This window comes from Pipistrellus hanaki (genome assembly GCF_964339955.1).
Source record: "Pipistrellus hanaki genome assembly, chromosome: 7".
NCBI lineage: Eukaryota > Metazoa > Chordata > Mammalia > Chiroptera > Vespertilionidae > Pipistrellus > Pipistrellus hanaki.
Window position 1 is genome coordinate 81,616,071 of NC_140509.1, and position 26,301 is coordinate 81,642,371.

A 26,301-nucleotide genomic window follows, 5' to 3' on the forward strand; every position below is an offset into this window, starting at 1 on the left:
TTGATCTCATTACAAAAATGGTTGCGATATAGTAAATATGGCTTGTGTACTATCTTCTACTCAATAAGGCCCCTGCTGACTGACATCTAAGTTGCTAAGAACTAGTAATAAAAAAAGTTACCTTTCTAACTGGCTTGAGACAGTTGTCTATTCATTTAGAAAATAACAAAGAGATTCCTTAATTTACATCACCTATGAAGTAGTTCCATATTGATTATAGACCTACTAGGAGAAAATACAAGCAAACATTTGCATAAATCTTGGAGTGAAAAACGTTCTTAATGTAGACTACTCAGAATCTACAAAGGGAAGGGAACCTGCCAGATTTGATGGCATAAAAATTAAAACTTTCTGTGTAACTAAAGGAACTGTATAAAGTTAAGGTGGGTGACATACAGAGTTAATTTTTCTAATATACAAAGAGTTTCTTGGAAATAGTTTAAAAGAGTAAAAAAAAAAAAGCACACACAAAAAAACACTATTATATAGATATAAACAATAGAGAATAAAACAGACTTCCCACAGAGGTAAATCAAACACAGCAACATATAATTTAAATATAACTGGTCACAAAAATGCAAACTTTAAGAACAAAGAGCTACTGTTGCCCTCACTTGGGCAATATTTTAGAAAACTGATAAGATCTAGTCTGGCCTCGTGAATTTATGTTCACATAGGAATCACCCAGAGAACTTCAGATGAAGGCTGGTCCCCAGAGACCAGAATTTACTTGATTTGGGGTGAGGCCTGGAGTTCTACTTTTTAAGAAGTCCCCTGTGGGATTCTAATGTGCAGAATTAGGACGTTAATAATTTGGGGATGGCCTCCCTCATGTGGAAGCCAATGCTCTAGATTTAGGACGGGTCTGAGGAAAAGGGTTCTCTCAGGGGCTGTGGGTGGGATTGTCAACCACGACAACTTCTCAGAAAGCAATCTGGCAGAATGTTCCAGATGACATTGCGAATGTACATACCCTTTTGATTCGGTAATTCCACCTGATACTGCGCATCTGAGGGGCACAGAGGGGCACACGGAGATTGGCACGCACGTCCAGGCTGGGGTGCCTCCTGCGGGGGGAATAGGAAAAACCTGGGAGAAAACAAAGGTTGGAAGAGACCAGCCTTTCCGATGCAGCAATGAAGGGAGCGTATGTATTGCTACGCCCCTGGAATACTGTTAAGTGAAAACTGCCAGTCACAGAGTCATAAAAATTGATCCAATGTTAAAAAAAATACGCGTGTGCTGTTTGAATAAGAAAAATGATAGGCACAGAAAGGTCATATCACATTGGGAGGCGACTGAGTGAGATGTAGGGAACTGTTCTTTACAAAACAAGAGAATCTTTTGCAAATCAAATGATTGATTTTTTAAAAAACAGCCTTTAAAACAGAAAAGAAGAAGAAGAAATGGTTTTTCTCCTGTGAAATATTAAAAATTATAACTAAGGAACTAAAATACTATACCAGTGTATTAAGTTATACAGACATATTTGTTATGTGTATTACATTTCCAAAATATACATATATACGTTCTTTTAATCTATACTCAATAGGCAGCAATGGAGAGCTAGATCAACCGCACAGGATAGCATCCAGAACAAAAATCCAGGTTTACATGGAAAACTGTTACTTGAGGGAGCTCACATTACAAGTCAATGTGTGTATGAGGGGAGTGAAGGGAGAATTGCTCACATCACCTGCCATTGTGGCCAGTGGGGAGAGGGAAAGGCCCCAGGATGGGGAACCTGGGCAGGTGGTAGCTGGAGGCCACTGCTGGAGCCACAATTGGTGCATTGCTGCTGGGGACGCTGATGCCACTGACCCGGGCCACACTCAGAACACTGCCGGCCTCGATGGACCGCCCAGAGCAGAACACATCCCCACAGCCATCCTCCATCTGCAAATCCCCAGGGGGTGTGGGGTCCCTACAGTCACCCTCCATCTGCACATCCCATGGGGGATGTGGGGATCCCTACAGTCACCCTCCATATGCACATCCCACAGTGGAGGAGTGTGTGGGGAGTGATGGTGAGCTGCACTGTGTGGTTTGAGGGATAAAGGGGTGGCTACCTGGAGCTGTCCTGGATGTGGGCAGCGTCACCCTCTGAGCCCAGCAGTTGCCTCAGGAATGTGTCTGGCAGGATGTAGCTGGGATGGGATGGGAGGGCACCCCTAGGAGGCCCAAGATGTCTAGTCAACCTGGAGACCGGGGTTTCTTCTCCACCACCCATGGGATCAAATGCAGTCATCTGTGCACAGCTGACAGAGGACTTTCTTTTCCTGATATAACTAGGTTTTCAAATTCAGTTACAGTCCTGCTCCTGAATTAGGTAATGGCTAAAATAAACAAACAAACAAACAAACAAACAAATAAATAAGCATCGCAAGGCTGATTCATTTTACTATGACCTTCATATTATAGAAAGATCAGACCCAACTGGCTTCCTCACTCCCCAGACAAAGAGTTCCTCATCGCCCATGTGGTCCAGCTTTCTTAGCCTCCAGGATGCTGCTGCTGCCACATGAATTCATCTGGCTCCGCCTCTGTCCAGGGAAGGACCAGGCCTCTCCCCACAGAGGGCTGTGGGGGGTGCCCCCGCCGAAAGTCTCTCCTCTTCCTCATCTGAATGAGGGGGTCTCCCTCAAATTCAGGTCCCTCTGTGGGACCCCCAAATGGATTCCTCGTGGATATGTTAAAAGGATGATTAGAGGTAACACATATTTACCAAGGGAGAAGTTAATAGGAAGCCAGAAACTAAAGAAAAAAGTCAAGCTGGTACACAAAGTGAGAAGTTGATAGGGTGTAAGTGGACATGTAAAAACCGTCTCTTCCTGCAGGTCAAGGAGCAGCAGCCACTTCCCTCCAGCAATCACTGCCCCTTATGAATGGGTACCTTGGTCACCAAGAGTTTTCCACTTTCAAGAGAAGCCCAACACCTAGGTGTTATATGATTCTTCCTCCTCCCAGGATTAAACAGTGGATTAAAATTCCATGAGCACCAAAACAACGAGGGCCACTCGTTGGCAAGATCAGAGGGGCAGAACCAAATCTTATTGTCTGTGCACTTGACTGATAGATAAAAGACATAAGAAGTTCATAGGCTATTGTGTACCCTTGGGATGGAGTGGAGGCTTCAAAGGAGTTTCTTCCGTTGTGTAGAGAGGGCAGAAAAGAGTGTGCTGAGAAACCAGAGTTGAGGAAATATGACTGGCTTTGGGAAGAGGATGGAGAGAAGAATCACCCAGAGACCGGTAGGTCTAAATATGGGTTACCTCTAATCATCCTTAATCATTAATGCACGCTTATGTGTCAGTTTCATTCATTCTGCAGAAAGATAACTCAGGTTGAATTCTGCTCAACAGGGTAACTTAGAGTCATTTCTCTAGGGGAGGGAAAAAAAAAAAGCACAGACAAAATATTTTATAGTATCTATAATAAATGCAAAGAAATCAATACAAACAAAACTTGGCTTTAGCAAACTGTACATACATAAATATCTCTTTTTTTACTATAACATTCAACTTTTTTTTTTCACATAAATCCTTCCATGATTTTATTTATTACATCCAGTTTTTCTTTATACTTTTTAAAAAAGTGCCTTTTAGATTTACAGCTTGTGCTTCTAAAGCAAAGGTTAGGGTATCATGCCCCAAAGAAAAACAAGGCAAAAAGAAAGCTGCCATATAAGCTCTTCAAAAGTGTCTATTCCAAGGTTCAGCACTGGTTGGCTGGTAGATTGTTCAATACCAATGTGATGTCATTCAATGAACGGATGGGGCACGCCATGGGAAAGTCGCCCCGATGGTGTGCTGAAGTCCTGGGTGTGCACAGAATGGGCCAGAGGCCCAGGACACACGCGTCCAGGGAACATTGGAGGTACTTCATGTCTTTAGTACTGAGGCTCAGAGTTTCCAACAATATTTCCTCCACACCTTTTCCTATTTGCTCTCCTTCTGTCATTGTGTATCATCCACCTCGGAAGCCACGATTGGGACACATGGCTAACGCCATCGCTCCGAAGGCATTCACCAGCGTTCAGGTGCTCCTTTTGCTAGTTTGGGTTGGCTCTGGGCCAAACCCCCCTTACACGACCAGCACCGCTGCAGATGGCATCTGCTTGCTTCAGAGGGGAGGAGGGCCGTTCGTGTATCTGAGCATGGGATGGAATGATCGGGCAAAATTGTTGGAGAGGGCACAGCTGTAGTCTTCCTCGGACATTGGTACCAGGCAGGCGAGCCCGATGAGGAGCAGCAGGAGCAGCTGAAGGGGAAGTGCTGCTCTGAGCACTCTGTACAGGAAACCTCGGCCCGACCGAGCTGGCTGAGGCTCAGAAAGGGAGGAATCGGAGCCACTTTTTATGGACCTGAGAGAGGAATCAACAGAAAAAACTCAAGTATCTCAAATGTTAGATGGATACTGCTTTTAGCTCCCTCACCTTCCTGGAAGCTACAAGACCATGCCAAACACAACCCAACCTGCCAATTGGCCACCTGCCTTCTGCAGTGTGCCCACGCCACCCCCCCCCCCCCCCACACACACACCCACTGGAGAGATTTTTGGAAATTGTACTGATGAAAAGTTAACATTTAGTCAATCAACTAAAGATAACTAATTGAGCTCAAATTCCACCCCTTAATTTGGTAAAACATTTCCCACCAACAAAGACAATTGCTCTGTACACATTCTACCAGCATAACATAAGTTGATCCAGAATAATTAAGATGTGGATGTTTGGTGCAGTGGGTTAAGACTACCAGGAGCACTGGTAGCCAAAATTAGTTGCTGTTAGAATCATTTGAAGTATCCCGTCTAGTCCTCCTAGATGTGCCAAACTCCATGCAGAGAGAACAGCCCAATCATTTTTGCACAGACCCATAAAGATCAACTAATCTTAGAGTACCCTGGTTTCATCTTGCACTGACTCAGCACTGACTCAGCATCTGTCCGTGGCATCAGTGGGTTCTGACGCTGTGTGAACCAGGATGGCAATAGAGTCGGTATACAGAACGCTGGTGTTGAATGACTTAGAATCTAGGTTGATCCTATTTTTTATTAGCTGTGACTTTGGGAAACAGACACCATTTTTCTGAGGAAGATTTTGTAGGCTCCTTCTACTCAAAGTTCTATGTTTTCCTATCTACATTTATGTCTTCCTATCTACTAAACTGTGCATTTGAGATTAAGCATGAATTTCACATTTCTTAAGAAAGACTGCCTGAAAAATACTGAATATGGAAGTAGGTTCTGGGTGGGGGTTAGAGGGCACCATTTTTTTCTGTGTGATCATCCTTTAATGTTTTGTTTGGTTACTCATGGAAAAGATGAAGAGGGAAATGCTATTAGAAAGAGACATTTTGCATTCACACAAACACACATTACTGTAGGAGCAAAAAGACTAGGTGTATTGACAAAACACATTCCCCCAACTAGTAAAGATTTCCTAGTGACAGCAATATCACTAAGGATATGGACAAGGAATATGAGGCCTCTGGAGAAATATGAAGGTGTAAAAACTGTGTTGGTTACTCTGTATGCTTTTCTAAGAAAACACTAAGTTTCTAGAGGGACTACTCAAAACTCTTTTATTTAAAACCATCAAAGAAATATGAGAGGCAAACAGACCGGGCCTCTGGAAGCCCCTAGGAGCATGTGGCCCACTTGTTGTTAGCATATGTAATGAAAGAAACACATCATCGGCCAAAATTGGGTCTTAGTTTCTTTTCTGAAGACCACAACTAACGGTTGTGTAACCTTGAACAACTCACTCTCCTCAGCCAACCTCTTAGTCAACCCCTTCAAGTTAGACTAGATGGCCTTCCAATGTTCCATGTTTTATACATGGGATGCCTTCTACTAATTAGTCAGTGTAAATAGTAGGCCAACTGAGAGGCCACAAGAGTTCACTCACCATCTAGTGGTCAAACTGATTAACTGTCCTTATGTTAAGACTAATGAATTACTCCTAATGAGCTAAATAGGAAATTTGTATATTTTGTGAAATTTGTATATTTTGTGAAATACAGGATAAAAGAACAATGGCACATGTTTATGAATGGAAGGGTAAAATAGGAAATTCTTGAGTTTTCTAATTATAAACTATTCATGTTGAGAGAAGGCCTTATACAGTATATAACCCATCTCCTAATTTTGTAGATGTTGGTAATGATAGTTAACATTTATTTGTCTAATTACTAGGCAATGTACTAAGCATTTATCTTGGGTTCTCTCATGTAATCCCCAGAATAGTCCTCAATGTGCTTGTTATATGCATTCTATAGATCACATGTGTCAAACACAAGGCCCGCGGGCCAAATCCAGCCCGCCAGGCCTTGCAATGTGGCCCGCACCGCGCTGTCATCACTGCACTCCGCTGTCAGTTTATGACATTATCAGTTTATGACTGTTCAGTAAACCATTCAGCCCATGATTTAGGCTGGATTTTAGATTTTGGCCCCTTCTCTGATTGAGTTCGACACCCCTACTAGATGATGAAAAAGAGGCTCAGTGAGGGGAAGTAACCAGTGACTGACAGCTTGCAAGTGGCAGAATTAAGATTTCAATTCTAGGATTTTAACTTCCAGAATTTTGACTCTCTAGAAAAGGCAAATGACTTGCCCCAGATCCCAGGATTAAAGGAAGAGATCCAGCAGGCACTCAGAGTTCCAATGTCCCTGCCTATCATGTGCACAGGGGGACATTTTGTGTTCAGACAGTTGCACAATGTTGGCCAAGCAGCATAGTCTCTCTGGACTGGCCTTCAATTTTCTTATTTGCAAAAAGAACAGTTGCATTAATATCTTAAGATCTCTTTGGTTCTTGCAGTTCATGATTCAATGGTTTGCCTTAAAGTGTCTTAAGAAGGAGGGAACATTGGCCCATGAACTCTGGGTTGAATTTTTCTTCAAAATACCTTTTTCTTTTCTCTTACAATGTGCCCTCCCCACCTGTCACTGGATGAGTTATAACTGAAGCACAAAAGAGAGCTCCACGTTCCTCATCATTCAACATTTAAATAAAACAAGAACGATTTCTGACTTCTTTTCTTTAGGAAACATGTAAGAACATTCGTGATGGCTAGATTATGCATATAATTGACAATACAATCTGACTGACATAGCGGAATAGCCCTTGCTTGCCAATCATTAGCTTAAGCCAAAGATCAGGGTGCCCGTTGACGAGTCCACCCCTGAGAACAAGAGGAAAGGTTACCATCTTTGCAATGTGGGCTCACATGTGATAGCGTCTGTCTAAGGACATGGCACATTTAACAGCATCAGAGCATTCCTTATTAAACTTTAATTACCACGTGCCTTCTGGTGCTGAAGAATGCCCACCTAAGGAGGAGTGATGGGCTGAGACAGGGACAGAGAGAATTTGCAGTCCCTAGTGAGCTTCCATGCAGTTGACTGCTCTTGGAAAGGCCCAGTTTATCTGCTGAGAAACATGCTACCCCCGGGAGCAATGACCAGGGTTTCAACATGCCCCAAGTCTTAAAACTGCGAGTACCATCAGGTTAATGACACGGGGGTAAAAGGGTACTATTAATATTTATCCACTGACCTAAAATCACCTCTGCTTCAAGAGCCTTGGGAAACTTGACAAGGGAAAGAACAAAGACACTAGTCCCTCATCTCTCCCCAGTGGCCCTGTTACATAAACAGGTGACAGTCTAGAATGCATCCCCAAAGGAAACATTAAAAGTGTGACCTTATTCAAGGAAGTTCATTATAAGGGATATTCCAGATAATTCAGCCCAGCAAAAATGTGCTTATTCTCATAACTGAACACCAATTTTATTATTTTTTTCCACTCATTAAAATTTCTGGGTAAACAGTTACCCAGACATTGTTTCCTCTCTTTCCCCAAAACACATACAGTTGTGGAAAAAGGATGGTAGGGGAGGAAGTCATACATCACCACACACCACACACCACACACCACACACCACACACAAGAAAGCATGATCAAGAGGTGCGGGAGCCTGGCCAGTATGCACAGGAGTCTGATTCCTTTCCAAACCTCTACACCGGGGAGGGAAATAAAATGGGTTAAATCTGTGCATCCACCACTCAAACACAGAAGCTTGCAACTCATTCTGTGACGTGTCAGCTAACCCTGGCGGATGGTGACAGGAATTTACTGTGAGGGATTATCTAGCTTGTCTATGATCTTGTTGCCTACCCTTGTGTGCACGGTCTCTGTTTCCTGGACACGTGGTTCAGCACACACGTTTCCAGAATCAGCTCAGGATTTCATCCTCCTCTTATTCCAAAAGGAGCACTCTACTCTGCCTGGTACCTAAGCCCTGGAATCCTTTATAGTTCTACCTGCCAGCAGCCCCGTGCTAGAGTGCAGTGGTTAATAAGACAGAGGACCCCCAGAGTCAGATAGACCTGGGTTCAAACCTAAATCTTCATGCCTCTAATCCTTCGTGTCCTTGTCTGTAAATCTGGGACTACAGCCATGTCATGGGGATGGTGGAAGGGTTAAATGAGACAATAGGTATATCGTGCTTTGTGTGGTGCTTAGAACACATAATGCTAAATTAAGTGTCATCAGTGTATTATTATCTATACTATGAAAGCAAGGGTGTGCTGACTCACATCCTCAGAGGCTGGCTGGATTTAGTCTTTTCTCCCGGGAACATTTCTGACTTCCCAGAAGTTCTTTCAAGGATTACTGAGTTTCCCAAAGTGCCCAGAAAACACTAGGGATACATGCCTCAAGCATTATAAAGGCAACAAGTTAGAGCATCACCCTCTAGCTGTCCCTCAGCCCTGGCTGGGGCCTGGCCTACAGGCAAGGCTGCTTTAGGCCGAGGCTCTTTGAATGCTTTGATCAAATAGGTCTCCAGGCTGGGGTCTGGAGGAAAAGACTTAAGAACAATTTTTCACAAGAAACTGAATAATGTTTTCAGGCAAGCCTTGCCTGAAATTTGGCTGCCTTGCACATACTGTAAAACGAGGTGCTTTTCCCCTCCTTTGCAGTGTTTCAGCCAGTTATTGCCACTTCTCCCTGGGTCCTAGTTCTTGGGTGGAAGGTGCCAGAGAGCAGAGGTTCCCTGGCAAATCTTGCATTTCACAATTCTAAGCTTTGGAATTAAGCCACCGATTCAATCTATCCAAATGACAGAGGAATTATTCCTTTGCCTAGCTGGAAATTGGAGTAAAATCTCCCCATTTGTCAATTTCAGTGATCGGCAGTTGGGTTGTGAAATCTTATTGGAGATCAGGTTAGATCCATGGTCAGCAACTATAGCTCGTGAGCCAATGCGGCTCTTTGGCTCCTTGAGTGTGGCTCTTCCACAAAATACCATGCCCTGTGCGAGTCTATTTTGAAGAAGTGGCATTAGAAGAAATTTAAGTTTAAAAAATTTGGCTCTCGAAAGAAATTTCAATCATTGTACTGTTGATATATGGCTCTGCTGACCAATGAGTTTGCCGACCACTGTGTTAGATCATTTTAAGTCCCCTTGGAAGAAAAGTACCAAGTGGACCATCAACAGCGCTGCTTCAAAAGCATGCTTCTTAAATGTATTTGATCTAAAAAATAATGAATAGTTATTACAAATGTATGTCCAGATGTTTTCCAAAGGCTTGTCATTTGAAGAAGTCTTGGGGAGCTTCTTGTAATTGACTTAGGGCATCTCTTCTTTCTGACACCTTGCAGGTCTGTTAATGGTGGGACCATATTGTATTAATTTTGTAGGCCTAGGGCCTAACCATATTAGCATGAATCTATATGCAGGCTTAAACTATTTTTAAGAAGATGCAGAACAGTGACCATAAAATCAAACTGAAATAGACAGCAAGCATGCAGCTGATATTAATACCTGACTTTAAGTCCAAAGACTATAAGAGCCTCTCCCTTAAAACTAATAAGCAGTTTCTTCCATTCAGCCCCTTTCCTCTCTCGGGAAGAAGACACGTCGAACATGTTCCCACTGCAGATCGCTGGGGTCAAGATGCTAAACTGTTTGTGCTTCTGCAAGAACCTTTCCAATTGGCTGGGGCAGTGCAAGATCAAACACAGGGTACGACCAGGCCTCGGTTTCAGGAAACACCAAGGCACCTGGACTGCGGATGGAGTCCATTCTTTCCCAGCAGATTCTGCATTTCAATGGCAGAGTTGGGTGCACCCCACTCAGAGGCGCCTAGCAGCTAAGAAATCCAAGAACGTTTAACATGTTCAACCACAACCCTTCTGGCTAGGCGCTTGATGAAGTGTGCGATTCAGGCGAAGGACTCCAGGCCCCCCGAGGAGCCAAGTGAGCCTTGTGCTGTGTGCTCAGAGAGGTGTTAATAAACAGCGCTGGGCGGAGCAGAGCCGGAAGGTGCCTTGGAGATGCCACCACGAGAACGTGGCTGTCCCAGCCGCAAAGCCCTGAGGAGACACGGCGTAGCCCTAGCTGCCCTAAGAAACGAGGCCTGTGACATTTTCTGAAAACCCGAGTGGCTGTCTGGAATAACTGGGGGAGCAGATGGATGCAGTATTTGGAAACCCGCAGGTGGTTGCTATGGGTGCTGATGAATAACGTAAGAGCTTTCCCCTTCTCATTACCATCACTTATGCCAACCCAGTAACTGGTCTCTGGGATCCTAAAAGGATGCTGTGGGGCTCTCCCATAGCAATATGCTCATGGCACGGTGGCAATTTCAGTGGAGAAGAGGGACCATATAGAACAATGACCTGTCTATAGCACGGTTGTTTTTCCTTGGAGGGCATCAGAAACCATCAGGGCACCTGAGGAAGTCCATCATACCCTCCCTTCACATTTCATTGTTGACATTTTGTTCTGTACAACACCCCCACCCCCCAACACTATGGTCTCCAAACCAAACCAAAGGGAAGTAAAAAAACAAAAATAATATAATAAAGGGAGGCTTAAACCCAGAAAGCACATCCCAGTACATTCTGCATTCGTTGGGCCGAGTGGGAATGACCAAAGGAAACAGCCTTTCTCTTCAGTTCCTGGCTGGAAAGCCACGGCTATTCCTCAGGAGTTGTCTGTGGCTCCACACGTCAGGCTCCCCCTGCCCTCCTCCCAGGAATGGGGATCCCAGCTCAGCGGTGCTGAGTTTCCAGAGGGACAAGCTACTCTAACACTGAACTGCTCGGGACTGGAAGGAAGAGTCAGCTCTGAGGTCAGTGATTCTATTTGGACAGCTGTCTGGGGCAGCCGGCGCTGAGTGAAGGGGCAGGGCGCACAGACATACACCGGTAACGAAGCAGGCGAAGCACCGCTAGCTGCAGACACAGGGCTGCTGGAGAAGATATGAAGCACAGGGTGGCATGGGTGAGGGGGCTCTGGGCAGGTGCCCGCCCCGGGCAGGAGGGCGAGTGACTGAGTGTGCTGGGTAAAGACAAATTTCAGGGGAAGCAGAGGAGAGAAGGTGCTCATAAATGTTCAATAACACTGAATTCGGACTTGCCATTTGGAGAATCCCAAACCCACAATCTGGATAAAACATGAAAAGAAAAGAAAAAGCCGGGGATGTTAGTAGATTTTATTCAGATGTGTGGGTTTCCGGGAATGGTAGAATAATTCATTGATTGATTACCTGTCTTATTGTCAAATCTAGAAAGAAAGAGGATGATGAAAGTCTGCCCCGACTCAATCAGCAGCTATGTTATGGGACATATCGGATGCTAGGTGCACACAGGATACCACTGGATGGAAAGTTCCAGATGGCCTATGTCGTGTTAATCCTGATTTTGGTGGGTGGGATCCAAATATCTCACGCTCTGAGATTCGCTCGCACTTTCCATGTGGAAAAGCCTCTTCCAATTTATTCCGAAAGGGTGTGCACCAAAACGAGCAATTTCTCAACTGCCCCCAGGCACACCCAAGGGAGGCCTAGCAACACCGTGGGCACTTTCCATCATCCTCTTGCAGTTCTAGAACAGGGTGGAAACCAGGAGAATCAGGTACCTGCTATGTGGACTGCTGACAGAGGGTCCAGGCTGGGACAGACTACATTTGCCTCGTGGCTGTTTGCAATGAACAGGGGGTAAAGAAAGAAGAATGTTCAGTCCAGGCAAATAAAGACAAGCTACTGATGAAAATTAAACTAAAAATGCAGCAAAGGAAAAAAAACAAATCAAACGAATTGATCAGTACCCACGATTAAGGAAACTGGCTTTTCTTTTGAGGAAGAAACGAGATAAGTTTACACGGATGCTATTAGTCATCGGAGGGACATAAATTGTGGTTGAGAAGTTCACACCACAGTGGGCATATTTCTCCTCCCACGTTTCATGGTAGAAATTAAAGTGACCGTATGCTAGCTCGCATCTCTGTATACTTAACTCACGATAAAAATAAAGCTCAGCCCTGGCTGGTGTGGCTCAGTAGGGTGTCATCCCACACACCTAATGGTTGCTGGTTTAATTCCCAGTCAGGGCACAGGCCCAGGTTGCGGGATCAATCCCCAGTAGGGGGTGTGCAGGAGGCAGCTGATCAATGTTTCTTTCTCTCTCATTCTTTCCTCCCTCTCTAAAATAAATAAAAACATATTTAAAAAAATAATAAAGTTCAATATATCATGCCACATCATATTTTTTCATCTTCTAGAACACAAAAATAGTAGCAAAATTCTTCAGATAAAAAAATGGTAGCAACCGTAATAGGAAATTATTCTTTGTAAAGTGATGAAGACCCAACAAGTTAAAGACTCAATTTACATAAAGACTAAAATTTGAATTGAAAAGCCAGTATTCCTTCACATTCTTAAACTAGGATCTATAGGAAACTAGTGAATGTAGTTAATAAAAAAAAAAAAATCCTAAAGAAAGGTCATAACATTTATCAGCATAGAACTTAAGTGTTTATCACACACAAAAAATTACAAATTAATGCTTCTAAAAACTAAGGACAATGGGATGATAATAAAAATGAATGTCACCATAAAGCAGGACAAAAAAAAAATAACTAAACAAAAACAAGCTTCTAACTACACAGGGAAACCAAGGAATAGAGTGGAGCAGGGGCTGACTCTGCTTCTGTGTGCCAGCGCGGCAGCCCCCGTAGGCCTTGCGGCTGAGTCACCTTACGCTGTTGCCATTTGGGGGGCTGCACGGTCACTGGAAACCTTCAGGACCACTCAGGAGCTTCCCTGAGAGTCAACAGACCCTCCGCTCATCTCATCAATCCCATGGCCTCATGGGCGCTCTTGTCCCCGTCTGGCGGAGGCACCTCCTCAGTGGAAGCTAGTTTCTAGGTGGGCAGTGGCAGTGGTGGTTGGAAGGGACCAGGGAACATCAATCTAGAGATGGCCCTTGGAGCGAGAAAAATAATGTGTCTCCCTGCACACACCACGCCCACGGGAAGCCCTGATGCTTTTGAAAAACAGAACCGCTCTTTTCCATTCCTGACTGCAGGCGATGAGGGCACGTGGCAGGGCTCAGGAAACAGCACTTTCCTGGGTCACTGAGTGACACCCTCGTCTGGAGGGGGACCCCCGCTTTGGGGGAGAGCCTGCGGACCCTGGTGGGTACAGAAACTGTCACTCCCCAGTGTCCCTTCCCATGGGCCAAAGGCCAGCAGAAAGTTACCGTTCTCTGTCTGTTGGGGGTGCTGCTCCCTGACGTAGGACTCAGCGATCCCGAGGTGTCCAGCTCGTCAGCAGAAGACCAGGAGGACAGGTCCTACGTAGAAAAGAGATTCTTTTAATGATTCCACGTTCCAGAGCCACAGTGGCCCTGCAACACACAATGTGTTTCCTATTCCATCCCCACCCATCCCCCGTATAAATCAAGTCACCATTCCTTGGGAAAAGTAGAATCCAAACTACAAGAAGATCGGGACCTAGGTCTTCTAGTGCAGTGGCTGGCAAACTCATTAGTCAACAGAGCCAAATACCAACAGTACAATGACTGGAATTTCTTTTTTTGAGAGCCACATTTTTTAAATGTAAACTTCTTCTAATGCCACTTCTTCAAAATAGACTCGCCCAGGGCGTGGTATTTTGTGGAAGAGCCACAACGAAGAGGCCAAAGAGCTACATGTGGCTCGCGAGCCGCAGTTTGCTGACCACAGTTCTAGTGTATTGGGCTTTCCTGGCTGCTCGTCCCTTTTGGAAAATACAGCTACAGGATCATTCTTACTGTGTCACTCGTAGATTTATTATTTCTCAGGGACGTGGAAATGAGTGAGTCTAAGTGCAGGAGGGGAAAGAATCTGCCTTAGAGCTGCAGGTGGCTCGGGCCAGAGAGACCAATTCATTTGAGTTAGAAACGGAAGTCTCCCAGGATCAGAGAAAGCATGTTGTTTCCAGCACTAATGCTGCTGCTTGCAGTGGACTGTTCTCTGACATTCTGAAAGGAGGGCACAGTGCTGTGTGCTCATACAGTATTTCACAGGGAATGAAGTTTTACCAGGCACCTCTGCGCCTGCAAATGCACTTCCCCAAACTGACACCTCTTTCACGATGCAGCAGAGCGAAGGGAAAAATAACACAGTAAATGAGCAAGGGACATTTTCTATGAATTAACTGCTCTTCGTGTCAGGAGAATTCAACCTTTTAGGCTGAATCATATGCAAATGATTGGTTGTGATGTATCATGGCTATGGTACAGAAAATACGTGAATTTTTAACTAAACAGGGTAAAATAAAATGTCACAGCAGTGGTGGTGTAAGGTTTGCAATTACAGGAGGTCTCCTGGGTGTGACAGAATCAAACGCGGTGTCCTATTATAAAAGTTTGTAAGTCCCACCCAGCTGGTATGGCTCAGTGGTTGAGCATCGACCTATATACCAGGAGGACATTGTTGGATTCTAGGTCAGGGCACATGCCCAGGTTGTTGGCTTGATACCTTGTGAGGTGTACAGGAGGCAGCCAATCAATGATTCTCTCTCATCATTGATGTTTCTATCTCTCTCTCACTCTCCCTTCCTTTCTGAAATCAATATATATTTAAAAAAGACTATATGTCTCTTTCTTATTTTGAGACCAGACTTGCAGGAGCCACTCTAAGACATTCTGAAATGTCACACACAAGGATGGTGCTTCCTTGATGCTCTGTAAGAAAGGCTGCACAGTGCTGCCTGCTGAGCGCTTACCTGCTGACTGCTCGACATGTCCAGTAACTTCTCCAGCTCCTTGAGGTGACGGCTGACCTCCTTCAAGAGCAGTTTGAGCCGATTTCCAATCACATGGACCTTTTCTTTGGCTTCTAAGCAGTCTGTGCCTTCTGCGTTCACCAACAGTTGGCAGGACATGTCTTGCAGGGAGGCCACTTTGAGCTGGGATTCCAAGAGCTCCTGCCTTATTTGCTACGTATATAGCAAGAAACATTTCTCTAAGGATTTCTGATCATTAGGGAAAGTCTCTACAGCACAGAATGATATCACTTTAACTTACCGGGCACTTATGCCCGAGCCTCGGAACGCAGAGCTCACACAAGGACAGATAGCATTTGGGAATCAGGGACCATGGCATTTGGGAATCAGGGACCTGTGTTCTAATCTTGCCTCTGCCCAAACCATTCCCTAAAACCCCTGGACCTCTTTAATGTGAATTTTGCTCCTTCGGTAAAATGATGATATTATTTCTTGCCTGAACCACAATAAGTATTCTTGGGTTCAAGTCAGTAAATATATGTGAAAGTACTTAAAATAGAAAGTATTATGCAAATGAGACATAAGATAGTCTTTTAAACAGAACAGTAAAACATCACCATAAATGTATCAGACCTCCAGTATGTCTAGATACATTCAGATATCTGTTCAAGATTAAAAAAAGATATGTGGTGATTTATCATTTACAACTTAAAGCCCGAGGTTCAAAGTTCAGTGGAAAAATGCAGTCACATCGCTATTTCCTCGTCTTCTAAGATCTTTGTGGTACTGAATTAGAAGCGACCAATTCTGCTGGTTAGGTTAGTGAGTGTTCAATGGTAAGAAATAATATTTAAAAACTACAGAAAGCTCCAAAATTCAACTCATTTTCTCCTGATGGGATGCAAGTCTGCTTCTGTATCGTTTATGCAGTCACTTAAGTACGCTGTACATTATATTGTCCACACTTCTTTGCATGAGAATCGACCCAGAAATTCTGCAAGCTGCCTTCAGAAGTTAGTGCTAGAAAAAGTTTCTCATTCCCCAACAACTGGTATGCTGCCTTTTTGTCAGATAATGAAAATAAGTAAAGTCATCACATTTCCCTTTTTGTCTGAACTTTCAGAAAACTTGATGTTAAGGTTAATGTAGAATTTGGTTCACTTAATTCCTCTGACGAAACCCTAACGCTCTCTATTTTAATAGTTGCAATGCCCTTTTACTATAAACCCACCTCATATACTTTTGGGACATGGATGTAACAAATACAGTTTAAATTAAAAGTAAGTGTAATTCACCAAAGACCTGCTTTATGCAAGAAGTTAATTAAGATTAGAACAGCTAAGATTTCTACTATTGAGCCACGGCTTTGGATCCAGACTCTAAAGCTAGTCGATGTCCTCTTCTATGCCCGTGTTAGCTCCACCAAAATTAACTTAGAGACTAGAACTTAAAAGGTAAAAGACATAACCACTTCTTTTCCTGCAAAGGAAAGGGATCGCTGCTAAAACAAGGCGTTCACACATCCTACCGTAAGCTGTTTGTGCTGGTCCTGCAGTATTTCTGCATCGGCGTGAGAATCGATAGGAACAATTTCGTTTTTCCTCCTGTCGATGTTCTCCAGCATGAGAAGCAAGCCATGACTCATCTCATGAAAATCCTGGGGGAAAAGGACAGAGCATGAAATCATCTTGACTAATACAGTTTTCTTTCACTCACAGCTTACATTTCCATTCTTCACAACTGCTATCACTGGCAAAGACACGTTGGTTTTAGGGTCTCAGACACAACTCCTTCCTGAGCAAGGTGCTTGTGCTGTTGTGATCATCGAGCTCACGTTCTTCCCAAAAGCATCTAATTTATTACTGGAGGGAAAATTCAGACATAAGGACAACTGGTTCAAAATACAAAATACTGTAGAGATTTCAAGGGCTATTATGTAGTTTGGAAGGAAGCAACTCTGCTCCCCTCTTATCACCCTGAATTCAAATCTTCCCATCTTTTTAAGGCCTAAAACCAGTCCCTATGTCCTTCACCTATCCATTTGTTTATTCGTTTATTCAGCGTATAGTTCCTGAACATCTCCTGAGTGGAACACACTGTACTAGGAGGGGTTGCAGGGTTAAAACAACAGCTGGGGTACCTGCTGTCAAGAATCAGGTACTCTTGGGGCACATGTAAACCTGGGGAGCAGGCTTCACACCCTGAGAAGGCTTCCCTTCATGCTCAGAATACAACCCAAGCTCCTGGCCAGGACCTACCAGGCCCCGCATGATCTCATTCTTGATGGTTCCACACTCCTGCCTCTCTGACTGCATTCTGATCACACTGGCCTCTTTTGTGCCTTTGGAGACACGAAGCCTTTCCATTTGTTCCATCTCCTTCCAATGTCAGCTCAAAGATGCTGAGGACTTCCCTGACCCCCTCCCTGAGCGGCTTTTCTCCATTACCCTGATCAACACCTGGAGGCCTCTTGGTTAACCACTGAATTGCATTTGTATTGTCTGCTCTCCCCAACAAGGAGGCTGTGGTGTATGGTGACTGCCATGTGCAGTACCAGTCAGACAGTGAGACTGGGCCAGTGTGGCGGGAATGAGTGTTTGCAATGCTCACTGATGTTCAGAAGCTGTCTTTTGATGTGCTCAGGGAATGTCTGCTGAGTGAATGAATGCCATGAGTGAGCAGAAGGAGTGGTGGGGCTGAGATGATGTGTGGGAACAGTCTCTCGCTGGCTGGACAGAAGACGGGGGCTGGCTGCTCTGAGCTGCTGCTCACATGCCCACATCCTCTAGTCCAATAAAGAGTTTGGGCACCACGCTATCGCATTCCGATATTGACTTGGGGGAGCAACCGCATCCCTCTGGTGACCTTGGCAAACCCAGTCACAGACTGGCACCGCCGGGCACGTGTGACGGGAGCACAGCTGCCCAGAGCCCGCGCACCTGGCACTGCATCAGCGCGCCCTGCAGCAGGCCCCGCCACTCCTCCAGCAGGGAGCACACGCGGTCCCAGCGCGCGTTCATCTGCGACAGGCGCTCCTGCAGGGCCCGGCTCTCCTCGCCGCCCGTCCGCGTGAACTCGGCGCTGCACAGGTTGATGGAGAGAATGATGGCTTTGCGGTGATCCACGGCTTTCTGCAGCTCCTGCGAAGAGGAAGAGGAACCCCAAACAAGGAAAATAACGAGAAAGACATTAAAAACACAGTCCAGGGCCTTTGGAAAGGCTTCCCCCAAATAAAAAAGATCCATGAATACACCCGGGGCCTTACTAGGATGTCCAGATAAGCTCAGTGAGGTCACACCTCTGAGGACCAGGCTGTGGTCACGAGAGATGGACTAGGTGTGCACTTGACAACACGAACAGATCTCAGTAAAATATGGGGCAGAGTGAGAGAGTCAGAAACAGAGCCAGAAACAGAGCGACACGTGCAACACAGCAGCATGTGTGTCATTTAAAATACATGCGCTCACACACAAATCTACTTTTTTTTTGAATGAACATACAGGATCAAAGAATACTCATTGAATATTTCAGAATGGTTGCTGTGGGTCTGAGGAATGAGGATTAAAAAACAGTGCACATGTGTGTGTGTGTGTGTGGGGGGTGAGGATACATAAATAAAATTCAGAGGCATTTCGCAGGAAGCAACCATGACCCTGTGCAATAAAATAATAAAATAAGGAATATGAGTAACTTGACACCCCCCCCCCCCCCCCCAGCCCAGGATGGGATTTCAACAACAAAATGAAACAAAACCGGGCTCCAGCAGTTCTGAGCAGCAGGAAATGCACTTTTTGTCCTAGTGTAAGAATCCCATTTCAACAGACCAATGGCACTCAGAGTTCTGGGCATGAGAACAGCATGGGAAGCTGGATGAGAAAGCAGATTCCCGGGCCCTGGCCTGCAGCTGTTCCAACCTCATCGGCACAGACAGTGGCTCCCAGGCTGAGGACACTGCCTACGTCACTGGCCACTTTCTGGCGATGGCTAGCAGAATGAGTTGGGTATGTCATCAGCTTCACACCTGTCTGGCCGCCCTGGGAGAGGTCAGGGGCCGCTCACCTTGAGCTTTCTGATTTGCAGCTCGATGGACTGGATGTCGGTGCTGAGCTCCAGGCGCCTGAGCCGCTCCAGCTCCTCCTCCGTCTCCCCCAACCAGGCGCAGATGCTGTTCAGGTCAGAGCCGAATTGCTGCCACTTCTGGAGGTTCTGCTTCATGCGCAGCTCCTTGCTCAGCGCCTGCGCCTGGATGAGCTCCCACCGGTCGATCACACCTGAGGGACAGGACACGTGGCAGGCATTCTCCGCGGGCGGGTTTGGGGGTGGGGGGACTGGGAGCGGGCATTGGGCTGACTTTAAGAGCAACAGAGAAAAAGGAATCCCCCGGCATTTCTGTTTCTGCCAGCTGCAAAGAATAGCGTCCCAGCTGTTTTTCTGATCTGCATTTTAAATACTGATGGAGTTAAAACACAAATAAGAAAGAGCTTTATGAAGGAGTGAGCAGCAGTGTACCTGAAGAGAACCTGCTATTCTTGATTTCTCTCTGCAAGAGAGCTCTGAGAGTGTATAGCTAAAATGCTTGACAAGCCCGGTTGTGTGGCTCAGTGGTTGAGCATCAACCTATGAACCAGGAGATCACGGTTTGATTCCCCAGTCAGGGCACATGCTCAGGTTGCAGGCTCCATTCCTTGTAGGGGGTCTGCAGGAGGCAGCCCATCCATGATTCTCTCTCATCTCTGATGTTTCTCTTTATCTCTCTCCTTTCTCTCTGAAATCAATCAAAATATATTTAAAATATAAAATAAAATAAAATGCCTGACTAGTAACAGTAGGGACAGTGCACTGAAGTAGAGAGGTCACAGGCGCATTTTGCCTCCCTCTCTGTCACAGGAGATCCCTGGGACACGGAGACAAGTTCTCGGGATGGAAATGTGTAGAAGGAGGTAAGCCACACTGGTGTGCAACCACGTGATTCTGAGCCTTCCACGCTCCTGCCCTGCCCTGGGCGGCATTCACTCACCGGCCGTCTGGGCTTCCGTGCTGTTCAGGTTCACGAAGCCGGGGAAGTTCTCCTCCTCCTCCTTCAGCTGGTGCTCCAGCCTCCGCACCGAGTCGATGCTGCCGCTGCACTCCGCCAGCAGCTTCATCTGTGTGGACCCAGAACACAGGCCCTGTCACCAGGCGCTCACATCCCCACGAGTGCAAGGGCTTCTGGGGAAAGGTCTTTGTAGCTCCTCAAACAGCACAGTGGCTGTGCTCAGCAAGGCCAAGTTCAAAAGCATGCTTCTTAAACAGGGGACACCTCCATAGACACATAAAGCAAGGCTCAAAGATGTACTCTGCATATGTGGTTCTGCATGGGAAGTCCTCAGAACATTTTTGAAATTAAGTTTATAAATCAAGACAGACTAGGCCCTGCTCAGGTAATTCAGCTGATTAAAGCGTTGTCTCCATATGCCAAGGTTGTGGGTTTGAGCCTCTGTGAGGGCGCATATAAGAAGCAACCAATGAATGCTCACAGAAGTGGAACAGCAGACCCATATTTCTCTCTTCCTCTTTCTCATTTCTCCACTTCCTTTCCCCTCCCTGCCTCTCTCTTTAAAATCAATAAATTAAAAAAATTAGCAAGGATAGATGAAACCCATCTTGGATTTAAACTCGGAGCCCTTAGCTGGTGTTACATTACATAATTTCTGGCAAGTTGTTCCCTCTTTCTTAAACGGAAAAGTGGAAATAATAATATTACCACAAATCTCAAAGGAATATTTTTTGCATTAATTAAAATATTTAAAAGCATAAAGCGATATTAAAACCAGCTGCTTCATGAGAAAATGGAAGCATTGCTTAATAGGCGTGAAGGGAATAAAGTCTAATATCAAAGGAGAAGCTTCCAACGCCATGCTTAGCGGCACAGAATTCAAAGTTTAAAGGAATGCATCATTTCCAGGCACGCCTGCTCTACTGACCATAAAGTCACCTTTCAAAGCCTGTAACAAAGCACATTGCTATTAAGTGACTTTGATTGCTTTTGATTGAGGTTGACTATAATCTCAATGATGTCAGCACCAATCTCAGGAAACTATATTATATTTTGCAAAAAGGAGGTTTCACTCTAATAGAAGTTGGTGTAATAGGCCAAACTGGACAGGAAGTGAACTCATAATTGGTCACTCTTCTGTAATTGTGGGGATGTGAATATCAGCATATACAACTAGAATGGTTCTCTTCTCTGATTTCAAAAAGCAGTATGTGATGCTTCGAAAAATTAAGAATTCCTTCCGGCCCTGGCTGGATCGGCTCAGTGGATAGAGCATCAGCCCACAGATTGAAGGGACATGGGTTTGATTCCGGTCAAAGACATGTACCTCGGTTGCAGGCTCGATCCCTGGCCCTGGTTGGGGAGCAACCAATCATTGTGTCTCTCTCACATAAAGGTTTCTCTCTGTCTCTCCCCATCCCTTCCACTCTGTCTAAAAAAAAATCAATGGAAAAAATATCCTCGAGTGAGGATTAACAAAAACAAAAAATATTTCTTTCCTTTTTTAACAGGTAGTCTCTGAGGTGGGAAAAGAGGCATAGATGAGATTTCCTTTCAGACTCTCTTGCTTGAATATGTGTAGCAAAACAGGTAGTTCTCTGGGAAAAAGTATTTGGTCAGTAACTTGAGCAGAGTAAATAAAGTCATTATATACTTTCCTAAGAGCTTTTTAAAAAAGGAGCAGTAATATATACACTCATCTTTTCCACAAATCCCTCATTAGAATTGTTTTCTCCAGAATGAATATACTAAAAACAGAAGACAAACATATTCCCAAGGCCATCTAGTGAATCAATAAACCCAAGAAAGGAACTTTAAAAGTTCCTTGTTAGTAATCTATTAGCTAAAATCTGTTGCTCCAAGGATAACCATGGTCCAAACACGATCAGCAGAATTGGGGGGAAAATGCCTAATCACTTTCGGGAGCCAAAGCATTTTATTACTTTCGATTAAGCGGATCTCACTAAGTTCTCAGGGTAAAGGAACAGGTGGCCATTGCAGTAGGCTAGTGGGCCTGAGCAGGGTCCAGCTAGATGCAACAGCTCACCTGCTGCTAACAGGGCTGTGTTTTGCACATCCACGCCCGAGTTCAAGGGCAGTGTGGCGTTTGGAGAGCTCATAGAGCCTTCGTGTCCCAGACAAACGGTCCTCTGTCACCCAGCCGTGACTTCCAGGGACCGGTCCGCATCAGGGTACTCACGTAGCCGCGGTAGCTGGCGTCCAGCTCAGGTCCTGTGGGAGTTTTGCTGCGGATGATAGCTTCTGTTTGCTGCATGCGAAGGCGGCTGTCGTCCAGGGCTTTGCCCAGCTGTCGGATCTGTGACTCTAAGGCACTGGGATCCCCTGCAGGGTCAAGCATAATATTTTTTACAAGCTTTGCGAGCATGACCTTCAAGAAGTTTAAGGAATTATTGCAGTTAAAGCTGTATAGAAACAGCATGGGGGAGGCAATTATAAAGCAAGTTTAGTACCGACGTGCTGGTGAGTGAGAGGTTTAAATGACCAGACCGATGGATGTGCTTCACTAAGAGTCCTAGCTGCCTGGATACGGCAAAAGGGCTCTGCAGCCCTGCCTATTTGGCTCAGTGGATAGAGTGTGGGCTACGGACTGAAGGATCCCAGGTTCCATTCAGGTCAAGGGCACCTGCTTGGGTTGCAGGCTCAATCCCCAGTGTAGGGCATGCAGAAGGCAGTATATTAATGATTCTTTCTCAACATTTATGTTTCTCTCTCTCTCTCCCTCTCCCTTCCTCTCTGAAATCAATATATATATATATATATATATATATATATATATATATATATATTTATTTATTTATTTAAAAAGGGCTCTGCAGTGGGTTCTATCAGCCCTGGGCCTGCCCCTTTTCACGATGGATCCCCTGAAAACCTGCTCACTGTGAACTGTGGAAGGCCTTTCTGAAAACCTGTCTGCTCCCCAATAACTGCAAGGCAGCTGCTTCTCACCTCCCTCTGCAGTCAGCACGCCCTCTCATTTTCCTTCCTGCATCTCAGCAGCAGACAGTGCCACTGAGGTGCCAGGTGGCCACGTCTTCCCTTAGGGCAGGACTTCACGTTAGCCAAGGAAAGACTTGCTCAAGATAGGTATGCATGGAAACAGCAAAGGAGCAATGACTTGCTTTTGTTTAAAACTTAAATCAGAAGCCGGAGAAAGCTTAGGTTTTACATTTCCCTCTCCACTTGCTCTTCCTCACAGCCTGGAACTCCCAGCTCAGTCTCCGTGCAGAGATGCCATACCCCTTAGCAAAATTCTTGGCGTGCATGTGTGTGTGCATGCAGCAGTGTGCTTGCATGTGTGTATTGCAGTCTTTGACCTGAACAAGAGCATGGATTATCGGAGAGAAGCCAGCACAGGGTGAAAGCAGAACAAATATCAGTAAGCAATTACGATTTTTTTTTTAAACGTCTACATACACCTGGAAGAGGTCTCACTAAGAACCAGGCTGTCGTTATCTCATCAATGACACTTTGCTTCCTGCCCTTTTGTTTGGAAAATTTAAGTGTGAGCTAATAACCCAACAACTCATAGCACATCACTGTGTTCAAACCCTATGCTCCACCCTCCTCCAAATTACTGACCCTGAACTACATCCCGTTTGTCTAGTGCAACGTCAAGCAAAACTGGTTTCATTTTGCTTTCTTTAATTTTTCTTGTTTCAGGAAGCCTTTTGTCCTGAAATGAATATCTAAGTCTTCAGGTTCGGTGGAATACAATTTTCATTTCAAAGTCTTTCTATGTGGTCAGATGTACTAAATAGCATTTACGCAGAGCTGAACATCTGGTCTCAGTCCTTGTCTGATGCGTGACCCCTGAGATCAGGAGGACGAACGGCGGCCCAAGGTCACCCATGCAGGCTGGTGGTTCAACCAGAGCCTGAGCCCTGACTCTCCAGCCAGAGGGAGGTGGGCGACCCAGCCAAGTCAGGAAGTCAGGAAGTCAGGGCTTCCTATGTACAACCCCACAGGGCGCCAGGGCACACGTGCTGAGGACCAGGGCTTCCGTCCCCTGTTCTCTGTGGCTGAGGGGCACCGCAGGGGTGCGCCTCATGGGCCTGGTCACCTCTGAGCAGGTGAGGAGTTCCTGCACTTGGCTATTCAGATCTTACTCTTGGTGTTGATTAACCTCACGTTTGTTTTGTTTTTGTTTCCATGGTATAGCAGTCAGAAGAGAAGGCTCCGCCTTAACATGCTTATGCCACAGAGCCAGAGAGGGTCAGGCGGTGCTAAGAGGGGCCTGGGACAGGTGAGGGTGGAGGCTGCGTTGGCTGGGCGCGCCTACCAGAGGTATTTCTGATGGCGCTTTCTGTGAGTTTTACATAGGCCTCGGGGCTTTCGGGGATCATGACATCTGTGAAAAGAGCACAGTCTAAGTTGACAGATAGATAGGTTCTGGAAACGTTGGTTCCCTTGAGGCAGGAAAACAACTTTCCTGGGGAGAAAAGGAAGTTAGTTTTTGTAGACAGATAGCTAGCTCCTGGGCATGCTTTCTTAAAGTGAATCCTAGTGAGGGTTCCCACGCACTGGTTGATATTTTTTGAGCCAGGCACCGTGTCCGGCACTCAGGTACCCTCACAGCAACTCTACAGTGAATGGGAGAGTCATTCCCATTTTATGGATGAGAAAATGGATGTTCAGAGGAATTAAGTTACTTATCAAAGTCTCAAAAGCTACTAAAAAAATGTCAACCCAGACAGTCAGATTCCAGAGCAGTGCTGAAAGGCCAATGGACCTAAGGTGAGCTACACTTGTAATTTCTAATAGCCAGGTTCCCAAAGTAATAAGAAATAGATGAAAATAACATTATTACTTTACTAAGACAATACATCTAAATTATAGCATGGCATCAACATATGCATGTGTAATATTTTTCCTTTGGGTAAGCCTTTGAACTTCATGTATTCATGGAAGTGTGTCTGACACAGCCAATCTCAACAGCAGTCACATTTCAGTGCTCAACAGTCAGTGCCCCAGGGACTACACGCTGCACAGCGCTGTCTTACATACCAAATGCCTAACTGTCAGACAATGCCATAAAGATAAAACAGAAATGAGAGAAATCACATCTTTCACTAAGATACTGGAGCCAGAAAATCGCCTCAATCCCTCTTCTGTCAGCCATCAGTTATGGAGGGAGGAGACTGCTTTAGACTTGCCACATCTCTTCCCTTCTCGCTATTTCCCATGCTGCTCCTTTGGTTCAGGCCGCCATCCCATCTCTGTCCTGGATTAGAAAACGTTTCCACTTGGACTCTCTTCCTCCCAATGCACTCCCCTCCATCTAGTCTCAAGACAGGTTCTTTGAAAATATGCATCTGATCACGTCGCTTCCCGCCTTAGGCCCCTGCTGTGGCTCCCTGTTACCTTCTGGCTAAAAGTCAAACTCCTTTCCATGTGACCGGGCCGCGCTATGACCAGGTCCTGGTTGGCCTTTCCCCTCCTCCTTGTCCACTCTCTGCTTCCCAATCTGCAGCTGTCACCGTGGACACACCTCAGGTGACCAGCAGTTCTATGGCTACTCAGAAAGCTGGGAGAGTCATCGATCAGCTGCCTCTGGCACACCCCCTACAGGGGATATGCCCACAACCAAGGTACATGCCCTTGACCAGAATAGAACCTGGTACTCTTCAGTCCCCAAGCCAACGCTCTATCCATTGAGCCAAACCGGTTCATGCCAGAGGCAGCTGAACGATTAGTCTCCCCCCTCTGCTTTTCTCCTCTGAACACTGCTGCATCCACCTGACCAACTCCGACTCCACTCAAGGTCCCTTCCCTAAAGCCATTCCCCAAAGCGCCAGGGTAGTGTCCCCTGGTTGTGCTCCTGTACCTGCCCAAGCATGTCATATCCTAGTGCCAAACATGTCCTACTCATTATCCATGTTACACACTTGAGTGTAAGAAAAACAACTGGTGTTCCCAGTGCTTAGCAAAGTGCTTGTCACATTGTAAGACCCTAGTCCCGTGGTTGGCAAACTGCGGCTCGCAAGCCACATGCAACTCTTTGGCCCCTTGAGTGTGGCTCTTCCACAAAATACCATGGCCTGAGCGAGTCTATTTTGAAGAAGTGGCGTTAGAAGAAATTTAAGTTTAAAAAATTTGGCTCTCAAAAGAAATTTCAATCGTTGTACTATTGATAGTTGGCTCTGTTGACTAATGAGTTTGCCAACCACTACCCTAATATATGTG

At 45.5% G+C, this 26,301-nt stretch overlaps 1 protein-coding gene across 4 annotated transcripts in view; it reads right to left on the minus strand.

The window, feature by feature from the left end:
- Positions 1 to 3,416: 3,416 nt before the first annotated feature.
- SYNE1 (spectrin repeat containing nuclear envelope protein 1) overlaps positions 3,417 to 26,301 on the minus strand; it is a 359,148-nt gene continuing 336,263 nt past the window's right edge. For 3 of the 4 annotated variants that reach the window (XM_084890175.1, XM_084890176.1, XM_084890177.1), the window contains 10 exons: positions 24,398 to 24,466; positions 22,298 to 22,440; positions 20,080 to 20,206; positions 19,122 to 19,333; positions 18,002 to 18,202; positions 16,591 to 16,719; positions 15,063 to 15,275; positions 13,555 to 13,647; positions 11,933 to 11,991; positions 3,417 to 4,363 (listed from right to left, as the gene is read on the minus strand). In XM_084890175.1, the coding sequence (XP_084746301.1) occupies positions 4,123 to 4,363; positions 11,933 to 11,991; positions 13,555 to 13,647; positions 15,063 to 15,275; positions 16,591 to 16,719; positions 18,002 to 18,202; positions 19,122 to 19,333; positions 20,080 to 20,206; positions 22,298 to 22,440; positions 24,398 to 24,466 (1,487 nt within the window). In that variant the 3' untranslated portion in view covers positions 3,417 to 4,122. The remainder of the gene's footprint in view (positions 4,364 to 11,932; positions 11,992 to 13,554; positions 13,648 to 15,062; positions 15,276 to 16,590; positions 16,720 to 18,001; positions 18,203 to 19,121; positions 19,334 to 20,079; positions 20,207 to 22,297; positions 22,441 to 24,397; positions 24,467 to 26,301) is intronic. The other variant, XM_084890178.1, reaches the window with a different exon arrangement.